At 45.5% G+C, this 18,095-nt stretch overlaps 2 protein-coding genes across 3 annotated transcripts in view; one reads left to right on the forward strand and one right to left on the reverse strand.

The window, feature by feature from the left end:
* The window catches only part of GPSM3 (G protein signaling modulator 3), a 75,497-nt gene extending 75,285 nt beyond the window's left edge, over nucleotides 1-212 (reverse strand). Inside the window, exon 1 of the mRNA XM_066581038.1 lies at nucleotides 174-212. The gene's annotated coding sequence lies outside the window, so the exon portion shown is untranslated. The remainder of the gene's footprint in view (nucleotides 1-173) is intronic.
* The window catches only part of PBX2 (PBX homeobox 2), a 41,446-nt gene that overhangs the window by 2,703 nt on the left and 20,648 nt on the right, over nucleotides 1-18,095 (forward strand). For both annotated transcript variants that reach the window (XM_066581035.1, XM_066581036.1), the window contains exon 2: nucleotides 9,490-9,563. In XM_066581035.1, the coding sequence (XP_066437132.1) occupies nucleotides 9,490-9,563 (74 nt within the window). The remainder of the gene's footprint in view (nucleotides 1-9,489; nucleotides 9,564-18,095) is intronic.

Raw genomic sequence — 18,095 nt, forward strand, 5'->3', positions numbered from 1 at the left:
TTGCAACTTTTTAAAAAGTCGTAAAACTTGTCGCAATCTCACTCTGGTAGTTGGGTGGTGTACAAAGTGACTCCACATCTCTAGACATATTTAAACTAGTGACAAATTTATCAACATTGTGTGATATTCGATAATTTGGTCACAATTTAAACTGGATAATTAAAAATAGTTACCAGAAAACTGGAGTCAAAGCTTCCCCTGATGATCAGTTCTCCCCATTGTGTGTAAGTAAACTTCTAAAATTAAGTTTGCGGTGCAGAATAGTGCAGCTCCTGGTTCTTGGGGACAATAGTTCTTTGTGTATCCCTTTAAATCCCTGAAATAATAAAACCGCATACTTTAACCCCTAACCTTTATATAGCACTGGGCTCGGGCCGACTGGTGCTCCAGGTATTTAGTTGCATAATTATTGACATTTAATTCACCCTATAAAAGGCCTCCTGATGACAACACTGCTAATCCCATAAAACCGTGTTGTTCTAAGCGCCCAGGCAGACCTCGGGTTTCCATCCCTCGTGGAGCATGGAGATTCATTTACCCTATAAACCTCAGAATTTGCGTTGATCCTCCTCACACGTCTCTGGAACCACCAGTGGTTTGCTATTTATAGCGGAATGCATGTCATATATTTTAATATCATTTATTGCAATCTCTTAGTGAGCATGTTGAGTACTAGGAATTTATGGTATCTCCTGGGATGTGTGGATTTGTAATGCTTGTGCAATGTTTAGGAAGAGTTTCTATGTAGACAGTACTTGGGGGAGGGAATGAGCGTACATAAGACTTTCCTCTGCTTTTGGGAATCATGGGTGGGCATCTAGGGCATGTGTACAGATACGAGGCTCGTGGCGTGGTTTGGAGGAGGCCACCCTAGGTTGGTCTCATTGCATATGAGGTGTTGGGAAATGGAACCCCAACAAGTGATTATGGAGGGCAGCTAAGTGTTTCAGGTTCAGGGTGGTTGCTATCAAGTAGTAATGGTATTCCGCTCCTCTGTACAGCGCCCTGATGTGCAAACATCATATTGAAGACCACTTTATCTTTTAGGCCTGGATCATCTGCAAACCTCACATGTATATTAGCAAGTGTGTATGGGGACATCCCTTAAGTGATGCAGTAAACCCTAATTGCTTGCTGCACACATGTCCTCAGAGAGGCATCTCATTTGCATGTATAGGCTCAGTACTCTGTGGGTCGGCATACATTAAGGGCATTTATGAAACCTGGTGCACAACAAAAGCTGCTATAAGGGCACATTCACTTGAACAGATTTTCCGTCCAATTTTTCTGTCCATAAAAATTGGACCGAAATTGGATGGAAATAAAGCATATCATTTTATAGGGCTATATTCACACATGCGATGTTTTAATCAGACGAACAGAGCAAAAAAAATTGCAGCAAGTCCTATTTTGTTGCGAATCGCCCATTCATGTCTATGGGGGCATTAAAAAAAAACAGATTGCACTTGTGTAATGTGATTGTGATCCGCTTTTATCGCATGTGACCATGGTAATCTTAAAAAAAAAGTGCGCAGAACACATCATGCGTCATCTTTACGCATATAAAAATCAGATGTAAAATGGATAATCACGCAGAAAAAAAAAAAATCACACAGTAAAATCATTCCAAATTTTCAGGACTAAAAAAAAATCACCCATGTGAATATACACTAAGGCCGGGTACGAGATTCTTGCGTGCCATCCGTGCCCATGCATGGATAGTGATCTCAGTGTCTATGCGCCAAGATTTGTGCATCATGTGATTTTTTTCATGTGAGTAATACGTGCACGAAAGAAAGGCGCAGGTGTAAGTGGCCCAATAGAAGTCAGTGGGCTATTGGTGTCGCGTGTCATATGTGGGGAACTTGCGAACACAAGGTGTAATGACAATACACCCATGTGGGAGCGCCCTAAGACAAAATGAGGGACAGTTGTCTCATAGAAGCACCTTCTGTGGCCATTGAGGGGCAGTTCCAATATTAAGGAGGTCACTTGGTTGTACTTTGCTGCTACTAAGTTGACTTTTTTTATTGATGCAAGTCAGTGACTTGGAAGGTGCCATAGTCTTTAATATCAGTCTTGAGCAAACATCTGCACACATGACTAGTCAGAGCTCTTACGACATTTACAACATGACGATAATTAATAGGGGATAACAAGTCCGATGAATAATTTGTAGTGTTGTGCGGATTGCCTTCACAAGGCTTCCTCATATTATTTACCATGTGGCCACTAGGGGTGCAATTCCATTTGGTGTCTATTTGGAAGCTCCATATTATTTTATTCTAATTAATGCAAATTATGTAGAAATGCAGTTCTGCGCCTACAATAACAGGCACCCGTATGCTAAACGTTCAGGGTACAGAAGAAACGTCTCCTTTAAATGCCCAGGAACAATTCCAGTATCTATTGTGATAAGAGTAATTGCACTGAGTTTATTGACTCCATAAAACCTTCTTTATAAGTGTAGTGTGATGCTCATTAAAGGCCTATTTGTAGCACGCCGGGGTGAGAAATCCCAGCCATATAATATTACCATGTATAATTCTGCAGTGTCATTAATAGAAAGTTTCTGGACGGGGGTTGGCGTGGTAGTTGGCGCGGTAGTTGGCACTGCTGCCTTGCAATGAGTCCAGGGTTTAACATCATCTGGCTGATGTTCTCCATGTGATGTGTGGGTGTCTAACCATAGTCCAGTACCAGAGCTGTAGTTTAAGTGGTCTTCTGTGTCATTGTCAGTGTGGGGGCAAGTTCATGTGTCTGGCAGCTTTGATTGTAAGCTCCTGGTAGTCGTTGCCATCCTAGGGAATCACATTTCACAGCGGATCAGTCATTCATTAAAGGGGGATCCACTCTCAGCAGGTAGAGATTAACGGACGGAGTATCTCTAGTTTCTGAGTTATGGATATAGGGGACTGTAATTGTCTACCGTGTGCAAGCGGTTTTTAAGGCGCTTTTAGGCAGAACGATTATTGTTCAAAAAATCGTTCAAACGAGTGAAAGTAGACGCTAATCATTCAGTCTAAACGCAAGCCAACGGCAAAGATAATCGCTCACTTTTCATTAGTCGGGCATAAAAATCATCATTGGCTCATTCACTTCCGCTTTCACACAGACTACAAAATCGCACAATTTTCCAGCGATTCAACAGAGCTACAAAATGTATGTTGGCGAAACCCATGGTTTCCTTCACAATAGTGATGTTTTCACTGATGTGAGCTAGCGGTGACATCACACGCTTGTTCAAATGATAATTATCGACTTTTCCAAAAGGACCCTTACCCTATAATGTCTTTCTTATGTCCCTGCGTGACTCTTGAGTTTTTTTCTCCCGTTGTCCATACATGACCTGGACATGGAGGTTTGGAGAAGCAGATAATGGCAATTTACGGATATGAAATTTGAACAGCGCCACTTTCTTGCATAGGCTGTGTTAGGTACTGCAGCTCATCCCCCTTAAAATAATCACACATGTAATGTAGACTAAAGGCCCTTTTATACAGTCCCATATTCAAGCACAAACTTTTCATATTCCGGAAAAATCATTGTTGACTGGGCGCACATCTTCGCGGGTGAAGAGGTGATGTGCTGTCAAAGGCAATAATTCCCTATGCAGGATGAACGATCACATAAACGATATATACACAGGCGATTTCCTCGCACGCGCTCCATCTCATTGCAATATGGACTGAACTCACACAAGAAAATGACCCGCCCCCACGGGCGATATTTCTCTCAAACTGATATCACCCATTATTTTGTATGGGGCAAAAAAAACCTGTCATGATTTTCATTCGAGTGCGATGCAACGCGTTTTTCTCCCAAATCATATCGCAATCGCAGCTGCATATCTGTATAATGGATTTTATCGTGGATCAGCACGCGGTTTTTGCCCTATCGCCAGAATAAAGCTATGTGTGACTTTCCAAGATGATTTTGCACTGATTCACATGAATAAGTGACGTCACTTTTTCAAGTAAATCTGCACAGAATCGTAAAGTGACGTCACTAATTCATATGGATCCATGCAATATCATCTCAGAAACCCGCAAGCGAATTCTGCCCATTGACAGAGCTAAAACCGTGTGCAGATCTGCGATAATATAAGCCCTAACACAGGTGTGAATGCAGTCTTAGGGCTTATTCAGACGACCATATTTACGCAGGTGTCAAATATTTACCATATTTGTTCGGCGTGTCAAAAAAAATAAGAAAATCGCTCATAAAACGTGACTCTTCTGGCGACCGTTTTTTTTTGCAGCGTAATCTAATCCCGCCAGGAAAAATAGCACCTACGCAACCATTTTCGGTCGCCAGTTATAAGCACCGCGTGAAAATATGGGGAGGGGGATGGCGTCACCCTGCGTACAACGCTGGAACAAGAAGACAGCTGGCCCTAATTACCCATTAATTGTCATTCCGTGCATTTTCTTTGGATCGTTGCTTACCATCGCTTCTGCGTATTTTTTTATATTCACCCAGCAGTTTGAAATATGTAAATAAAGATCGAGACTCGATTGCGTCAAATCTTCATTCATACAATTATGTGGTGCGTACAGGCGAACATAAAAACGCGTATGGTCGTTTGAAGGAGGCCTTAGCCATTGATTCCTGCCGCCGCTTTACAGACCGGAACTATGCTGAAAAATCTTTGTTGGCTTCCACTGTGTGGACATATTGTAAGGGCTCTTTCACACGGGCTCTGCGATTTTCGGCCGCCCATATCACGGGTGAAAATCGCATGTACAAGAGGCAGCCGTGACCAAGTCGCGGCTGCATCTCCTGTTTCCTCGCCCATTCAGAGGGCCGGGCTGCGGCTTAAATAAGCTGCAGCCCGAAATACTGTCGGCAGCGGGAGAGACTGCCGGCAAAGGGAGGAGGTAAGAGCTTAGCAGAGCTAGTGCGCTAAACTCCCTCCCCCTCTCTGCCCCAGCCTATAACAGCTGCCGGCAAGGGGAGGGGAGGAACTTTAGCAATGCGAGCCATTGCTAAACTCCCTCCCCCTTCCCTTTTCTGATGGCTTTCATAGGCTCCCATATGAGTCTATGGGAACGGCCGGCGTATTCCCGCACCATATGTGCCATCTTTCCTGGATGGACTATTTTACGCGCCAGAAAATCGCCTATCTGAATCCAATGCTTCAGATGGTCACGATTTTCAGCCGGCAAACTAGCCGCGATAAAATGCTCATGTGAAACTAGCTTAAAGGTGGCTATGCAGTTTAGATAGCTGTTAGCTTTCCGACCCAATTCCCCATTTACATGTATGCTCAGCTTGGATGAGCATGTATGCGGTCTCAATAGGAAGAGGGAAGTAAGCCGCTGTCAGACAACACTGGCAGTAGCTTATCTCTATTAAGACCATGATTGCTCATGTTGAAATCTGCTGAAATCCAACATGTCCAATCCATTTTTCCCGATATCTGCCATTGGAGAGAGTCACCATACACAATTGGTGGTTGGCCAGTCCCACCAAATCGGCAGATTCAGCAAAAAGTCATCTAGTATGTATGACCCCCTTTCGGACAAGGTTCTGATTCTATTTTTTGAATTGTATTATAGATCAAAATGTGTGACACCCTTGTGTCCCGGCACATTAGATAGTAGTTGACCATAATGACCAATTTTGACCAGTCCAGCCAGTAGTTGAAAGAGAATTTTGCTGAGAAGATCGTTCCTGATGCTGGTCATATCTGATGAACATTTGGTTGGACGGGTTGGATTTTTGTCATGGTGCCATGTTACGTTTATGGCGGCAGAATCAGACAGAATGGCGCTGTTGTGTAATATTAGAATTGCCACAAAAGTTGGTACATGCATGCGCCAATTGTCTCATGTAACAACCAATACCCTCTGACATGGCCGGTGGTTCATTTCCATTGGTTGATGGTCTATCTTTCGTATTTTAGTGTTGATGGCCACCTACATGTCGGACTTCAGTTCTCATTGGACGCACACAAAATGTCCGCCTATGCTGCGAGTAGGAGATGGCTTTACTTGAATTTGCTTTTTTTTTTATCGTGAACCGGTCCATACAGGATTGATGTAATAGCTCAAGACTAGAATGAAAATGGAGATTATTGATCAGTACGAAATGGGATGAGCTTTCTGCACAGAGAAAACTGATGACAGAGCGGGATGAAGCGGCACCAATTCACTCAATGTAGAATCTCATGTAAGGAGGGGAGTAATGAGGACGGCGGCGCCCGCAGAATAATGTCATGGTAAAGAGGGGGTAGTGTATAAAGCAAGTGCTATCAATATACTACATGTCCCAGCCAACAGGTGCATGGAGTGAAGAGCATCTCTATTGTTTGCTGTTATTAGCTGGAAAGAGGCTGACTGTAGACTTCTTCAATGAGAGGAGTTCTAGAAAAATATCTGCCCCCTTCCCCTCCATCACTGCTTTATCTCGTATCCTTAGTTTGAGATATATATCGCACATTCATATGTGTGAATGATAACTGGAAAGGCCAAAATCATGGCCGGCCTTAGCTAAGTGTGATGCATGTGGCCAGCCACCAGTATGCAGGGGTAAAACCAAGCAGATGTAAGCTGGGGGCAATTGTTCTTCCTTAGGTGTACCTGGCCAGATGATCCTCTTCCTGCATGTGGAACTACATGAATCATCCTCCTCCTAGCTCTACCACCTCCCCTCTAAAGTTCTGAGGTACCGTTGTCAGCCCATCGGTGCCCATGTAACACAGTCACTCAGTTCTGCTACTATGTTTATGTACTGAGCTTGGTTCTGGTATTGTATCTGGTATTTATGTTATCAGCTTGGTTGTGGTATCGTATCTTATGTACTGAGGTTGTTCATGCTTTGCTTATTTTATTAGCTTGGTTCTGTTGTTGCATTTATATGATGAGCTTGGTTCTGGCGCTGTATGTATGTACTGAACTTGGTTATGGAGCTGCATGTATGTACTGAGCTTGGCTCTGGGACTGTATTTACCTTATGATCTTGGTTCTAGTATTGTATCTATGTACTGAGGTTGGTTTATGCTGTAATTATATTATGAGCTTGGTTCTGGTACGGTATTTATTCACTGAGCTGTTCTGGTGTGGGTATGTTGCTATCTTCCTACTTTGTTTATAAGTAGAATACAGGCAGAGTGTCTATCAGGGCCATAAATCATATCTTATGATGAGGAGGGCACCAAAAGAAATTCAGCACACAGTGCCATCTAACCTGAGGCCAACACTGGCCAGACCTTTCATACTGCAATCCTCTAGAATATGGGAATATGCTTATCCCCGCCCAATCATATTAATATTACCTTTTATGCACATTGAAGGGGGGTGAGCTGAGGTTTCTGGCCAATCACAAGCCAATACATGTATTTACTAGCCACAGGCCTTGGTGTCACGCTGTATAGAAATGATGACAATTGCAGTGGCTTTATCTGGACATGTGATTAGATGTTAAAGGAAGCACCAGGTAAAACATAGAAACGCATAGGCCTTATTTATCAAACCTAGGCCCAATGCACATGGCCGGGTCCGATTCTGCATGCGGAATCGCACAGCGGAATCAAACCCTGAGCCGTACCTCTCTGTGCTGTGAATATGCCGGCTGGCGTTCTGGTGCAAATACGCAGTGCAGAGAATGCCGGGCTGGCAATGACGCGGTTCCGCAGCAGTTTCGACATTGACATTTCTGAATCGCTGTGGGTCGGCCAGCTTCCATTGGCTGCAATGGAAGCCGTCCGTGCAAGTCCTGCACAAAAATAGAGCATGCTACAATTCTTCCTCTACGAGCAGAAATCGCAAGTTATTTCCACTCGTGTGCGTGGAAGAATCATTTTACATTGCATGCTATGGGCGGACATTGCTGCGGAATCCACGGCCAGATGCCCACTGCGGATTCCACAGCAAAAATCCCCAAAGTGTGCATTGGACCTTAACAGTAAGACGGTCCTTGTTGCCCTTCGCAACCAATCAGAACGCAGCTTTCATGTTTTTCAGAGCAGTTTAAGAAATTTAAGCTGAGCTCTGATTGTTCTATATGGGCAACAAGGACAGTCTTAGGCTGGCTCAATATGCAGAGAATAGAACCCATTGATTTCAATGGATCCGTTCAAATTTTCGTATTTTACTCCCCCCCCCCCCAAAAAAAACAAACAAACTATGCAACATGCTTTATTTTTTTCTACGTATTTGCGCACCGTAGGTCCCCATAGAAGTCAATGGGAGGTGCAGAACCTCAGGGGACGGTGCAGGAAACAGTGCTCTTCTCATTGGTTATCTTGAAACCAATCGTGTTCCGCTGCCCTTGGGCCCCGCACTAAGCCTGTTTTGCTCCTTTAACCCTTTCTGAAGAAAATGTTTCATCTCAATCTGCATTCAAAGTAGAGCCTTCCCCATCCGGAAGCTCTGTCCAAGGACGCTGACCTAATTATACATTGCTACAAATGCCGTCCTAAATAAACCTCGTTTCCCATAGTACTCTGCTTATGGCAGCGGTTTTCAATCCTCAAGGTAGTCCTGACAACCCGAGAATCATCAGCAGTCAACATCATGGTTATATAGATACGGAGAGATAATTATCTTCACAGCTGCTGGAATAGATTTATTAGTCATTGAGGGGCGATGCATACGGAGCGCAGCGCATAATGTGTTACGTCTATAGTATGGGGTCTGCTGCGCGCACTGTATAGGGGGGGTCATGGGTCAATATGGTGGCTCTCAGCTCATCCTTCTTGGGACCCACTGATAATCTCATCAGCATAGAGGCTACCAGACATTCCCCAACTTCTACCGGGGAGCGGTGGGTCCCAGGACCCTGGATTCTTCTCCGTCCAATCATTTGCCACCGAAGCTGCCGTACAACCTCATAATACACACCAAAGTTATTGCAGAACACCATCATGAACACCTCAGCTGCTGCAGAACCTCATAGAACACCTCAGAGCAGTTGGTGCAGAACCTCGTAATAGACCTCATATGCTGCAGACCTTTTTTTTTTTACAGGTGAGGACATTTCTTAGCAATTAAACCCCCTTCACACGGTCGTATTTGCGCGCTCAATACACAGAGAATAGAAATGGGTTCTTGTACATATTGCGGCCACGCAAAAATAAAAGCAGGATGTTCTATTTTTGCTATGTATTTGCGCACCCAAAGCCTCCATAGAAGTCAACGGGGATGCGCAAATGTATGCGCTATGGAATGCATGAAACACTGCGGAATTGTGCAGGAAAAAGGAACACATTAGATTAATCAGCAATTTCAATTGGTGCGCATTTTCTTTCCTTGCCTTATGGGCGCAAAAAGGACAGTAAAATACGCTGATGGTCACACACACAAAAGCATCGTTCATTCTGCAAATACGCAGCACTCTGGCATGCGAAAAACGCATAGGCTCAAGTGAAGGGGGTCTTAATGATGAACAAGAATTACTTTAGCAGCACTGAGTCGTCATCATAAGGAATATTCCCTTATATGGTTTATACTCCAGTAACGTCCTCTGTCTTTTCCCTCCGTACAGGAAACATGCCTTAAACTGCCATCGGATGAAACCGGCGCTCTTCAGTGTACTATGTGAGATAAAGGAGAAGACAGGTGAGACCCACAGCCTCCTCCAGCAGCTCTACTAAACTACTAGCATCGTGTACGGTGGTCGTAGGCCAGTCACATGTTTCTTGGGTTCCATTCACACTGGGCCGTAGGGTTGCACTAAAAACGGCCCCAAAAAGTGCATTTGCAAAACTGCAAACGTGTTTCACCACATTTTACGTCAAGCATAGTAAAAGCTCACATGGTTTCACCAATGCACTTTTTGGTGCGGTTCTTATTGCAATTGAACTGCCCCGTGTGAAAGGAGCCTTAAGGGCATTTAGGCGGAACGGTGATCCTTAAAAAAAAAAACGCTCAAACAAGCAAAATCGAATGATAATCGTTTGGTCTAAACGCGAGCCAACGACTGAACGCCAAATGAGAATCATTCGCTTTTCGTTTGTCGTTCCTTTCATGCAGGCTTGAAGACCATCGTTGGCTCATTCGCTTTAAACAGCAATCATTCATTCCTTCTCATTTGCCTGTAGAGGGACTGAATGATTCTCGCTTGAACGAGCCAACGATGCATTATGCCTGTCTAAACAGAGTGTGAACGAGTTAGCGGTGACGTCATTCGCTCGTTTGAACAAGAATCAGCTCATCTGAAAGGACCCTTAGTTAAATCTATTGATGGGAAAGTCGAGTCCAATATGGCAATAGGTGTGGCTTTAAAGAGATCTGTGTGGTTGATTTGAGGGGCACTACCTGTTCCTATTGAAGGGATCCATTGGTCCTGATGACCTGGGCATACTCGGATGCACGCTAAGAAGCCAAAACTGCAGAAAGGAATCTACCCAGGATGCAGCTACATTCCCAGGTTTATTGATTGGGCAGTGTTATTTGGACACTGCATGAGTGTGTTATTTTGGCACGGTATGCGCCGTAGCGGCACGGTATCAGTGTGTTATTTGGACACTGCATGAGTGCGTTATTTGAGAACTGTTAGACTATTACTTGGGCTCTGTACGACTGTGATTTTGGCACTGCATCAGTGTTATTTGGACATTGAACAGTGGTATTATTATGGCACTGCACGGGTATGTTATTCTGGCACTGTATGAAGTGTATTTTTTGGACACTGTATGAGTGTATTATTTGAGCATTGTATGAGTGCTTTTTAGGAACTGTACAACTGCTTTTTAGGGAACTGTGTTTTATTTGGACACTGCATCAGGTCTCTTTCACACGAGCGTGTTTGCACAGCTAAGTTACAAACGCAAAAAAATTACAACTGTTAGAACCAACGGATTCATGTGGAAACGTTCAGACGAAAGAATTTGAAGTGTGTAGAAATATTGCACCTAAAATAATAGGACATGCATGAATGAAATCCCTTAACTGGAATTCCCCGTTGTGCGAAAAGATAGGACCTGACCTATCTTTGGTGCGCGCTGCGCAGCAGTTTCCGTTGACTACTACGGGAGCTGGATAACATGTAACACACAACTCCTGATCGTGTGAATGGGCAATTTCACCACTAATTAAGCTCATGGCTTGATTATGGGAGATTGCTTGTTCACGCTATTTTTCCGCGGGTAACTCCAGCGTAATTTTTACGCTCGTGTAAAAGAGCCCTCAGTGTGTTAGGCCGGTTTCACATCTGTGTTGAACTTCTGAACGGAGATTCTGTCGCAGATCTGGCAGAAAATACCAGGAGAAAAAGTGCTGCGTGCAATGCTTTTTCTTTTGTCCAAAAGCTGGGCAACTGAGTGGAAACCAAACGGACCCCATTTTAGTTAGTGGGGTCCGTTCGATGGTGTTTGGTTCCATCCCGAAACTGAGTCGTTCTACCGCGGGGATTACAATTTCCTGCTCCCTGAATTGAGCGGGAGAGCAGAACCCCGGGCACAGATGTGAAACCACCCTTATTTGGACACTATGTGAATCTGTTATTTGGACACGGTATGACAGTAATATTTGCGCACTGCATGAGTTTAATATTTAGGTGCTAGACAGAACACCATAAGAGGGGGGTATTAATAATTGGTGCTCCATAGGGTACCAACCAACTAAAGGCCACCCCTACTCTGTATGACCACCATTAAAGCCCCCTCCAGCTTTTTCTGGTACCCTGAATAGCCAGTCTGCCTGGTTCTTTTACGTGACGAGGTGGAGAATATATATAATTTATGACTTGATAAATGTACCACTCAGGAATCTGGGAAAGCTGGGTGACCGGACAAAAGTCCATCCAGCACCTAGGATAAAACAGTATAAACTTTATTAGATTCACTTTAAAACTTGATTCCAGGTGCAAAAGAGTAAAACTCCTTAGACACTGAACGAGAATGAAGCTATTCTCATTCACTGTTCAGCCATTGGCTACATTTAAACTGAAGGATGATCATGGAGTTTTGCTCATTTGAACAATTTCATGAACGATCATCGTTCCGTCTAGACGTAGCGTAAGAGACAACCGCTGACATGTTTTGAGCACAGGACACACTCTTGTGACACCCATGAACGTTTCATAGCTGATGGCCGAGTGTCTATGTGTTTTGCGGAGAAAGCTGTAGCCAGACACCTCAGACAGCGGTGGCTTACCTCCAGGGTAAACTAAAGGATCAGCGTTGACATTCAGCATGCCCAATTCTTCTCCCCCCCCCCCCCCCCCCTCCTTGCCAAACATCATCTGTAAGGAGGAAGTTCAGAGTTCCCCATAGACATTCGACAATCGTCTGGTCCCGTTAAAATTGGTGGGTTAGGACAAATAAAGTCTGATGTGTATAGGGGCCTTACATTCTAGCAAAGCAGGACGGCAACCTCAGTAGAAGCCGCAATGGCCACCAGAGTAGAAGGGAGAATTGCTCTATTTCTAGACAGATACCCCATAAACATAGGATCGGTTTGTGATGTCCGCCAGCTTCAGTATTTGCCCTTTGGAACTAGCCGGTGATGGTTGTCCATTGTAGCTCTTCGAGGACTTAGCACCTCTCCTCCCTTCCCCGGTATTGGCATTTCTTCAGCTAGTGTTCCATGGCAGGCAGGGGACTTGGGGTGCAAGCACGTTGCCCTCTACTGTTGGCTACCATGGTAACCGAGGCGACAGGCCTGCGCCCTGTGAAGAGCGGAGCGCTGAGCCAGTTAGTGGCTATTAAAGACTACACTGGAGATGGCCAATATTATAAGATCATGAGGTCTCATCTATTAAACATTATGGCTACCAGTATATAGAATAGGAGAGACCCCTATGATAAGTTCTTTTTACATGGAGCTGTTAATTGTTAGAACGAGCTAACGGGCAAACGGTGACCAAGGCATTTGCTTTCACACTATATCTGTTTACACACACAAATAATCGCTTACATTTATTCATCATTTTACTCGTTCAGTCAATCACTGGCCGTCTCGGGCCTGCATGCGAGTGCGATGCAAGGTTTCCCATTGAAATCAATGATAAACACATCCAATCCGCTATTGCGTGTGAATCTCGCACGAGAGGATTGGAATTTCACAGAAGTGATGTGAAGTGTTTTTGCCTGAAAATCACCTTGTATCTACGGGTATGACACACGTTGCCGAAAGTGATATCGGGCCAAGTTTTCTGGCCCAATATCACTCTCACCTGTGTGAAGGTAGCCTTAGGCCTCATGTCCACGGGCCCACACGGTTTTTCTGTGCAGAATCCCGCAGCGGATTCCACCCGGCCCGCAGACATGAGGCCAAAAAATATATTTTACTCACCTGTCTGGACGCTGCAGGGCTCTCCTCCATTGCGGCAGGATCTTCTTTCTTTTGCACTGCGGATGTGCTCGAGACACCGGCGACGTGCCGCGCGCATGTGCCATGCCTTCTTTTAGTTTTTTTAAACTCCCACTTTATTGCGGATCCGCGACACAGCCACAGTGTCAACCGCGGCTGTGTCGTGGTTTGGACGTCTTCCATTGATTTCAATGGAAGCCGCATCTGCCATCCGTGTGAGAAAACCGCATAAAAATGGAGCATGCTGCGGTTGTTTTCCTGTGTGTGCAGATTTTGTAAATCAATTTATGCCATGGATACTGACGGGCAAGGAGGCTCTAATACCCTGTTGTACCACCTCTAGCTTGGATAACAGATGTCATATGGGTGGGCATGGAGGCTCTAGTACCCTGTTGTACCGCCTGTAGCTTGGATACAAGACGTGAAGTAGGTGGGCATGGAGGCTCCAGTACCCTGTTGTGCGACCTCTAGCTTGGATACAAGATGTGATATAGGCAAGCATGGAGGCTCTCATACTCTGTTGTACCGCCTCTAGCTTGGATACAAGATATGATGTAGGCAAGCATGGAGGCTCTCATACTCTGTTGTACCGCCTCTAGCTTGGATACAAGATGTGATACGGGTGGGCACGTAGGCTCTAGTGCCCTGTTGTACCACCTGTAGCTTGGATATAAGATGCAATACGGGTAGGCATGGAGGCTCTAGTACTCTGTTGTACCGCTTCTAGCTTGGATACAAGATGTGATACAGGCAGGCATGGAGGCATACAGGTTCTGTATGGTATCCTGCTACATATCGCTCCACATTTGCTGTAACTGAGCCTCTAGATCCTGCAAATTCATAGGTTGTTGAAGTTGGTGTCCCAGATGGTCCCATACATGTTCTATTGGTGATAAATCTGGCAATGGAAGCGTGACAATGTTGTGGGGACATTCCTGTGACCCCCTTGTGTGTGCGGCCGAGCATTATCCTGCTGGGAAATGCCTCTTGGAAGCCGCTATTAGAGGAACACATGTGGCTGCAGGATGTCCTGATCATATCGCTAAGCTGTCATTGTCCTCATACAACTACTAGGAAGGACTGACAGTTATATGTGATGGCCCTCCGACCACGACACCAGCAGTGGGGACAGTGTGCCACTCCACAGCGAAGGCAGGATTGGGTCGCTCACCCTGAGGTCTCTAGACACGAACATGGTCGTCATCAGCGCCCAAACTAAACCTGGATTTGTTGCTAAAGACAACCCGGTTCCACTCCGTAGCATCCAGTTTCGTCGTTCACAACACCACTGCAAGAGGAGGCGATGGTGGGTGTCAAAAGCCGTACATGTAATGGGCACCGTGAGACCAAATGTCCTTCAGCCAAGTGCCTGGAAATGGTTTCGACAGACAGAGGGGCCTGTAATAATGGCGCTACCTGTCTCTGGATCGCGGACAACGGAACAGTTGGAGCTGCTATTGCTTGTCAGGCGATCAGATGATCCTCTCTACTGGTGGTCTGTTGAGGTCACGGTTTGTGTTCCTACTCTCACGCATCCACTGGTTCCAACACCTCCAACACCTCCTAACAGTCTGGTCAGAACGGCCCAGGTGGCGGCAAATGTCGATATGACCATCCAGCTTCTCACATGCCAATAATGCGCCCCCTCTCAGACTCTAGTAACTAGATAAAATCTCTTTGATTAGGTTGTAGAGGCTTCTAGTGGTCAACAAGCTCCAACCAGGAGGAAAAAGAGGTCACTACAGAAGGAGCCTCTGGAAACCCTTTTGGGGTACTTTCACACAGTGCAGAATTATTCCATAAGACACAGAAAATTCTGTCCAAAATCTGCATGTATAAATGTGGGAAATGGAGCAGAAATCTGCACATTAACATGCGTCTTGCGGTATAATTCTGCACTGTATGAAAGCACCCTTTAAGGCCAAGGGTGGAACAACTTTTAGGACCTCAGCTGCAGAACCATTCAACTAATTACGCCTCAACTCCTTCTAGGTGCTTGTTTTTTTTTAACGAAGAATACACATACACACATATATATCCCTCGCTCTCCATTATGAGGCACACATGTGTTTACGTACGTGCAGGAGGCCTCTCATGATGAACAGGGGGCGGCTTATAATTTGTATAACAATAGAGGATCATGGCCTCCAGATCTCCCCTCCTCCCCCTCTTCGCCTATTTAATGAGTGCCCCCCCCCCCCCCCCAGGTTGGTAATGGAGCGGGGGAGGGCAGGAACAGATCAAATGTCTGACAGTGCACACATATAATCTTGTGCGGCCTCCATTTCCATCTCCCCTGCCCCGTCCCTCGCCTCCATTGTCTGCAGCTCCCTCTCTCTCATTATAATAGAGACATGTATTATATGTATTGATATATTATCCAGTTTCTCGCCATGAACTTTACTTCAGGACGTTGGATACTGTAGGGTGAACGTAACCAAATCTCATTACTGGTAAAGGACTATAAATATGCCCTGCCGCAGCACCCACGGATTTGGGTTCCACATCGCACCCCTATTTATAAATGTGTGACCTATAGATAGAATGAAATGCATGTCTTCTACTGGACTGAGCCGCTCTCTCCAGAGACCCCAGAGCAGCGGCACGGTCTTCCTCTATAGTACGAACTGTCTTGGTCGCCCTTCTATTCAGTTACCCCTGTTTGTAAAGCCAATGATGCTTAGAATAGTCACATTAGGTAATTGCTACTTAAAGGAATTCTCCACTTCTCAGCTTTCGTCAGTCCTTATTTGTTAGAAGAATTCCTTATAAAAAAACAAATCAGAATGTGTGTCCCTGCTTGGACCTCCATCAATCAGCTATGGGGAAACATGGTAGTAAGGCCGGGCTCACACGAATGGATTTGAATTGCGAATTCCGCTACCGGCGTCCGCATGAAGAATCCATGGCACAACGCAAGCATTGAAAGACATGTATTTTTAAATTTGCGTTCACATTCACGGGCCGAATTGCGTATTCCGCAAGCGGAATAAAAAGAATTGCAGCATGCTCTATTTTAGCGCGTATTCTACGTGGACGGCCTTCACTGAAGTCAATGGATGCAAGGGTTCTGTCACCCATACGCAATTAACATTGCATATGAGCAGTGGAAACGCTCGCAACTACATAAGAAAATAGATAAAAAAGGCGGAATGCAGGGGAGAGAGAAATCTTTCCTCCGTGCGGACAATACACTGTACATACACATACATCCGTGTGGAAAAAAAACACTTGTATCCATGATCTTCCACGACCATTCATAATTACTGTCTCAGGATGTGAATACAGTTAAAAATTGATGCCACTGCCAGGTAGCCTGGCGCTACCAGTGGGCCTGATGCGCCATTTGCCCTATGGTCACTATGGTTAAAGCAGCCCTGTATTTGTCACTCAGAGCTCTTTACAATCATTAGGCCATGTAAAAGGGCCCTTTCTGTTACATTGTCGGAGAAGATAAGCCCATGGGGCAAATCTAGAGAATGTGACATCAGCGCACCGCGTACAAGTGATCTCACTGACTGTGGAACGCTCGTCTCCTCTAACAGACAGGAAATATGTGGGTTGCCTGGTGCCATTATCTGTGTGGGTCAGAAGTGGTTCCCCCTCAGCTGCCGGACCCTCAGACCCTACTAAAGTGTCCCTCCAAGACGAAATGAAATCTTTAATGACCAGACATGTATGGATATACCGGGGGACAATAGAGACGGGGGGGTAAGAACCCTCTCACTACAGTCTGCTAAAATAGAACTTGGCAGGCAGCGCGCAGTGCTGTTATGATGGGCGTAAACACAATTAGTTTCTCGGTTGATAGGACAATAATCCAAGCGGTTCTTGGAATAATTTCTAGTGTATCTGTGTAATGAGCAATTACAAACAAGGGTTTCTGGGCTTAAAAAAAAATCAGTTGAACTGGTAAGAAAAAAAAAAGAAACTGCAGCCTGCGGAATAATAACATATCTGGAGCCACGTGTAAAAGGGATTAGGAAAGTTAACCTACAGTCAGATATATAAGATACTTGCTATACTTACTAGGGTTTATGGCCCTTTTACACACAAGAACTGCACGATTCTCGTTTGCATGAGTGAATGAGCTGGTGACATCATCACCAAACCGTACGCGCTCGTGCACCCTGTTTAGACAGGCAGATCACTGTTGAGAAGCATGAACTTCTCATTTAGCCTAGGGTCACACGGGGCGGATTGCCGTTGGAAATCTCGCGGTTTGGCCGCAGCAAAAACCGCGAGATCTCCGCCGGCAGAGCCGCCGCGGTTTAAGCCGCGGCGGCTTTGAAGCGGTCCGGCCGCTTGCTCTTCCATTGCGGCCAGCGCTCCCATAGAGGAGAGCGCGGCCGCAGCGGAATGCAAAAAAGAATGAGCATGCTGCTTCTTTTGAAACCGCGGCTGCGGCCGCCGCAGCCGCGGTTTCAACCGGATTTACCGCAGCGGATTAGCCGTCCCGTGTGGATGAGATTTCTGAGAAACCTCGTCCACATGGCTGGCTAATCCCGGGCTTAGCGGCCGCGGGCGGTTTTGCCGCGGGCGGATCTGCTGCGGCAAAACCGCGGCAAATCCGCCCTGTGTGACCCCAGCCTAATTATTGTTTCACATTCCTATGTGAAAGACTGAATGATCGCTGTTTAAATGCAACGAGAAGCCAATGAGCCGATGATGATTTTTATGCTGGTTAAGGGCTCTTTCCCACGAGTGTATATCGGCCCGCCATTTTCACGGTCGGCCGAAATACGCTATGATCTGGTGCATTGGATTCCAATGCATCAGATCACATGCCCATATTCCTGCAACGTAAAAGTGCCCGGCCAGGCCAATATAGCGCCG

Source organism: Eleutherodactylus coqui, chromosome 10, assembly GCF_035609145.1.
Source record: "Eleutherodactylus coqui strain aEleCoq1 chromosome 10, aEleCoq1.hap1, whole genome shotgun sequence".
In the NCBI taxonomy this organism is placed as follows: domain Eukaryota; kingdom Metazoa; phylum Chordata; class Amphibia; order Anura; family Eleutherodactylidae; genus Eleutherodactylus; species Eleutherodactylus coqui.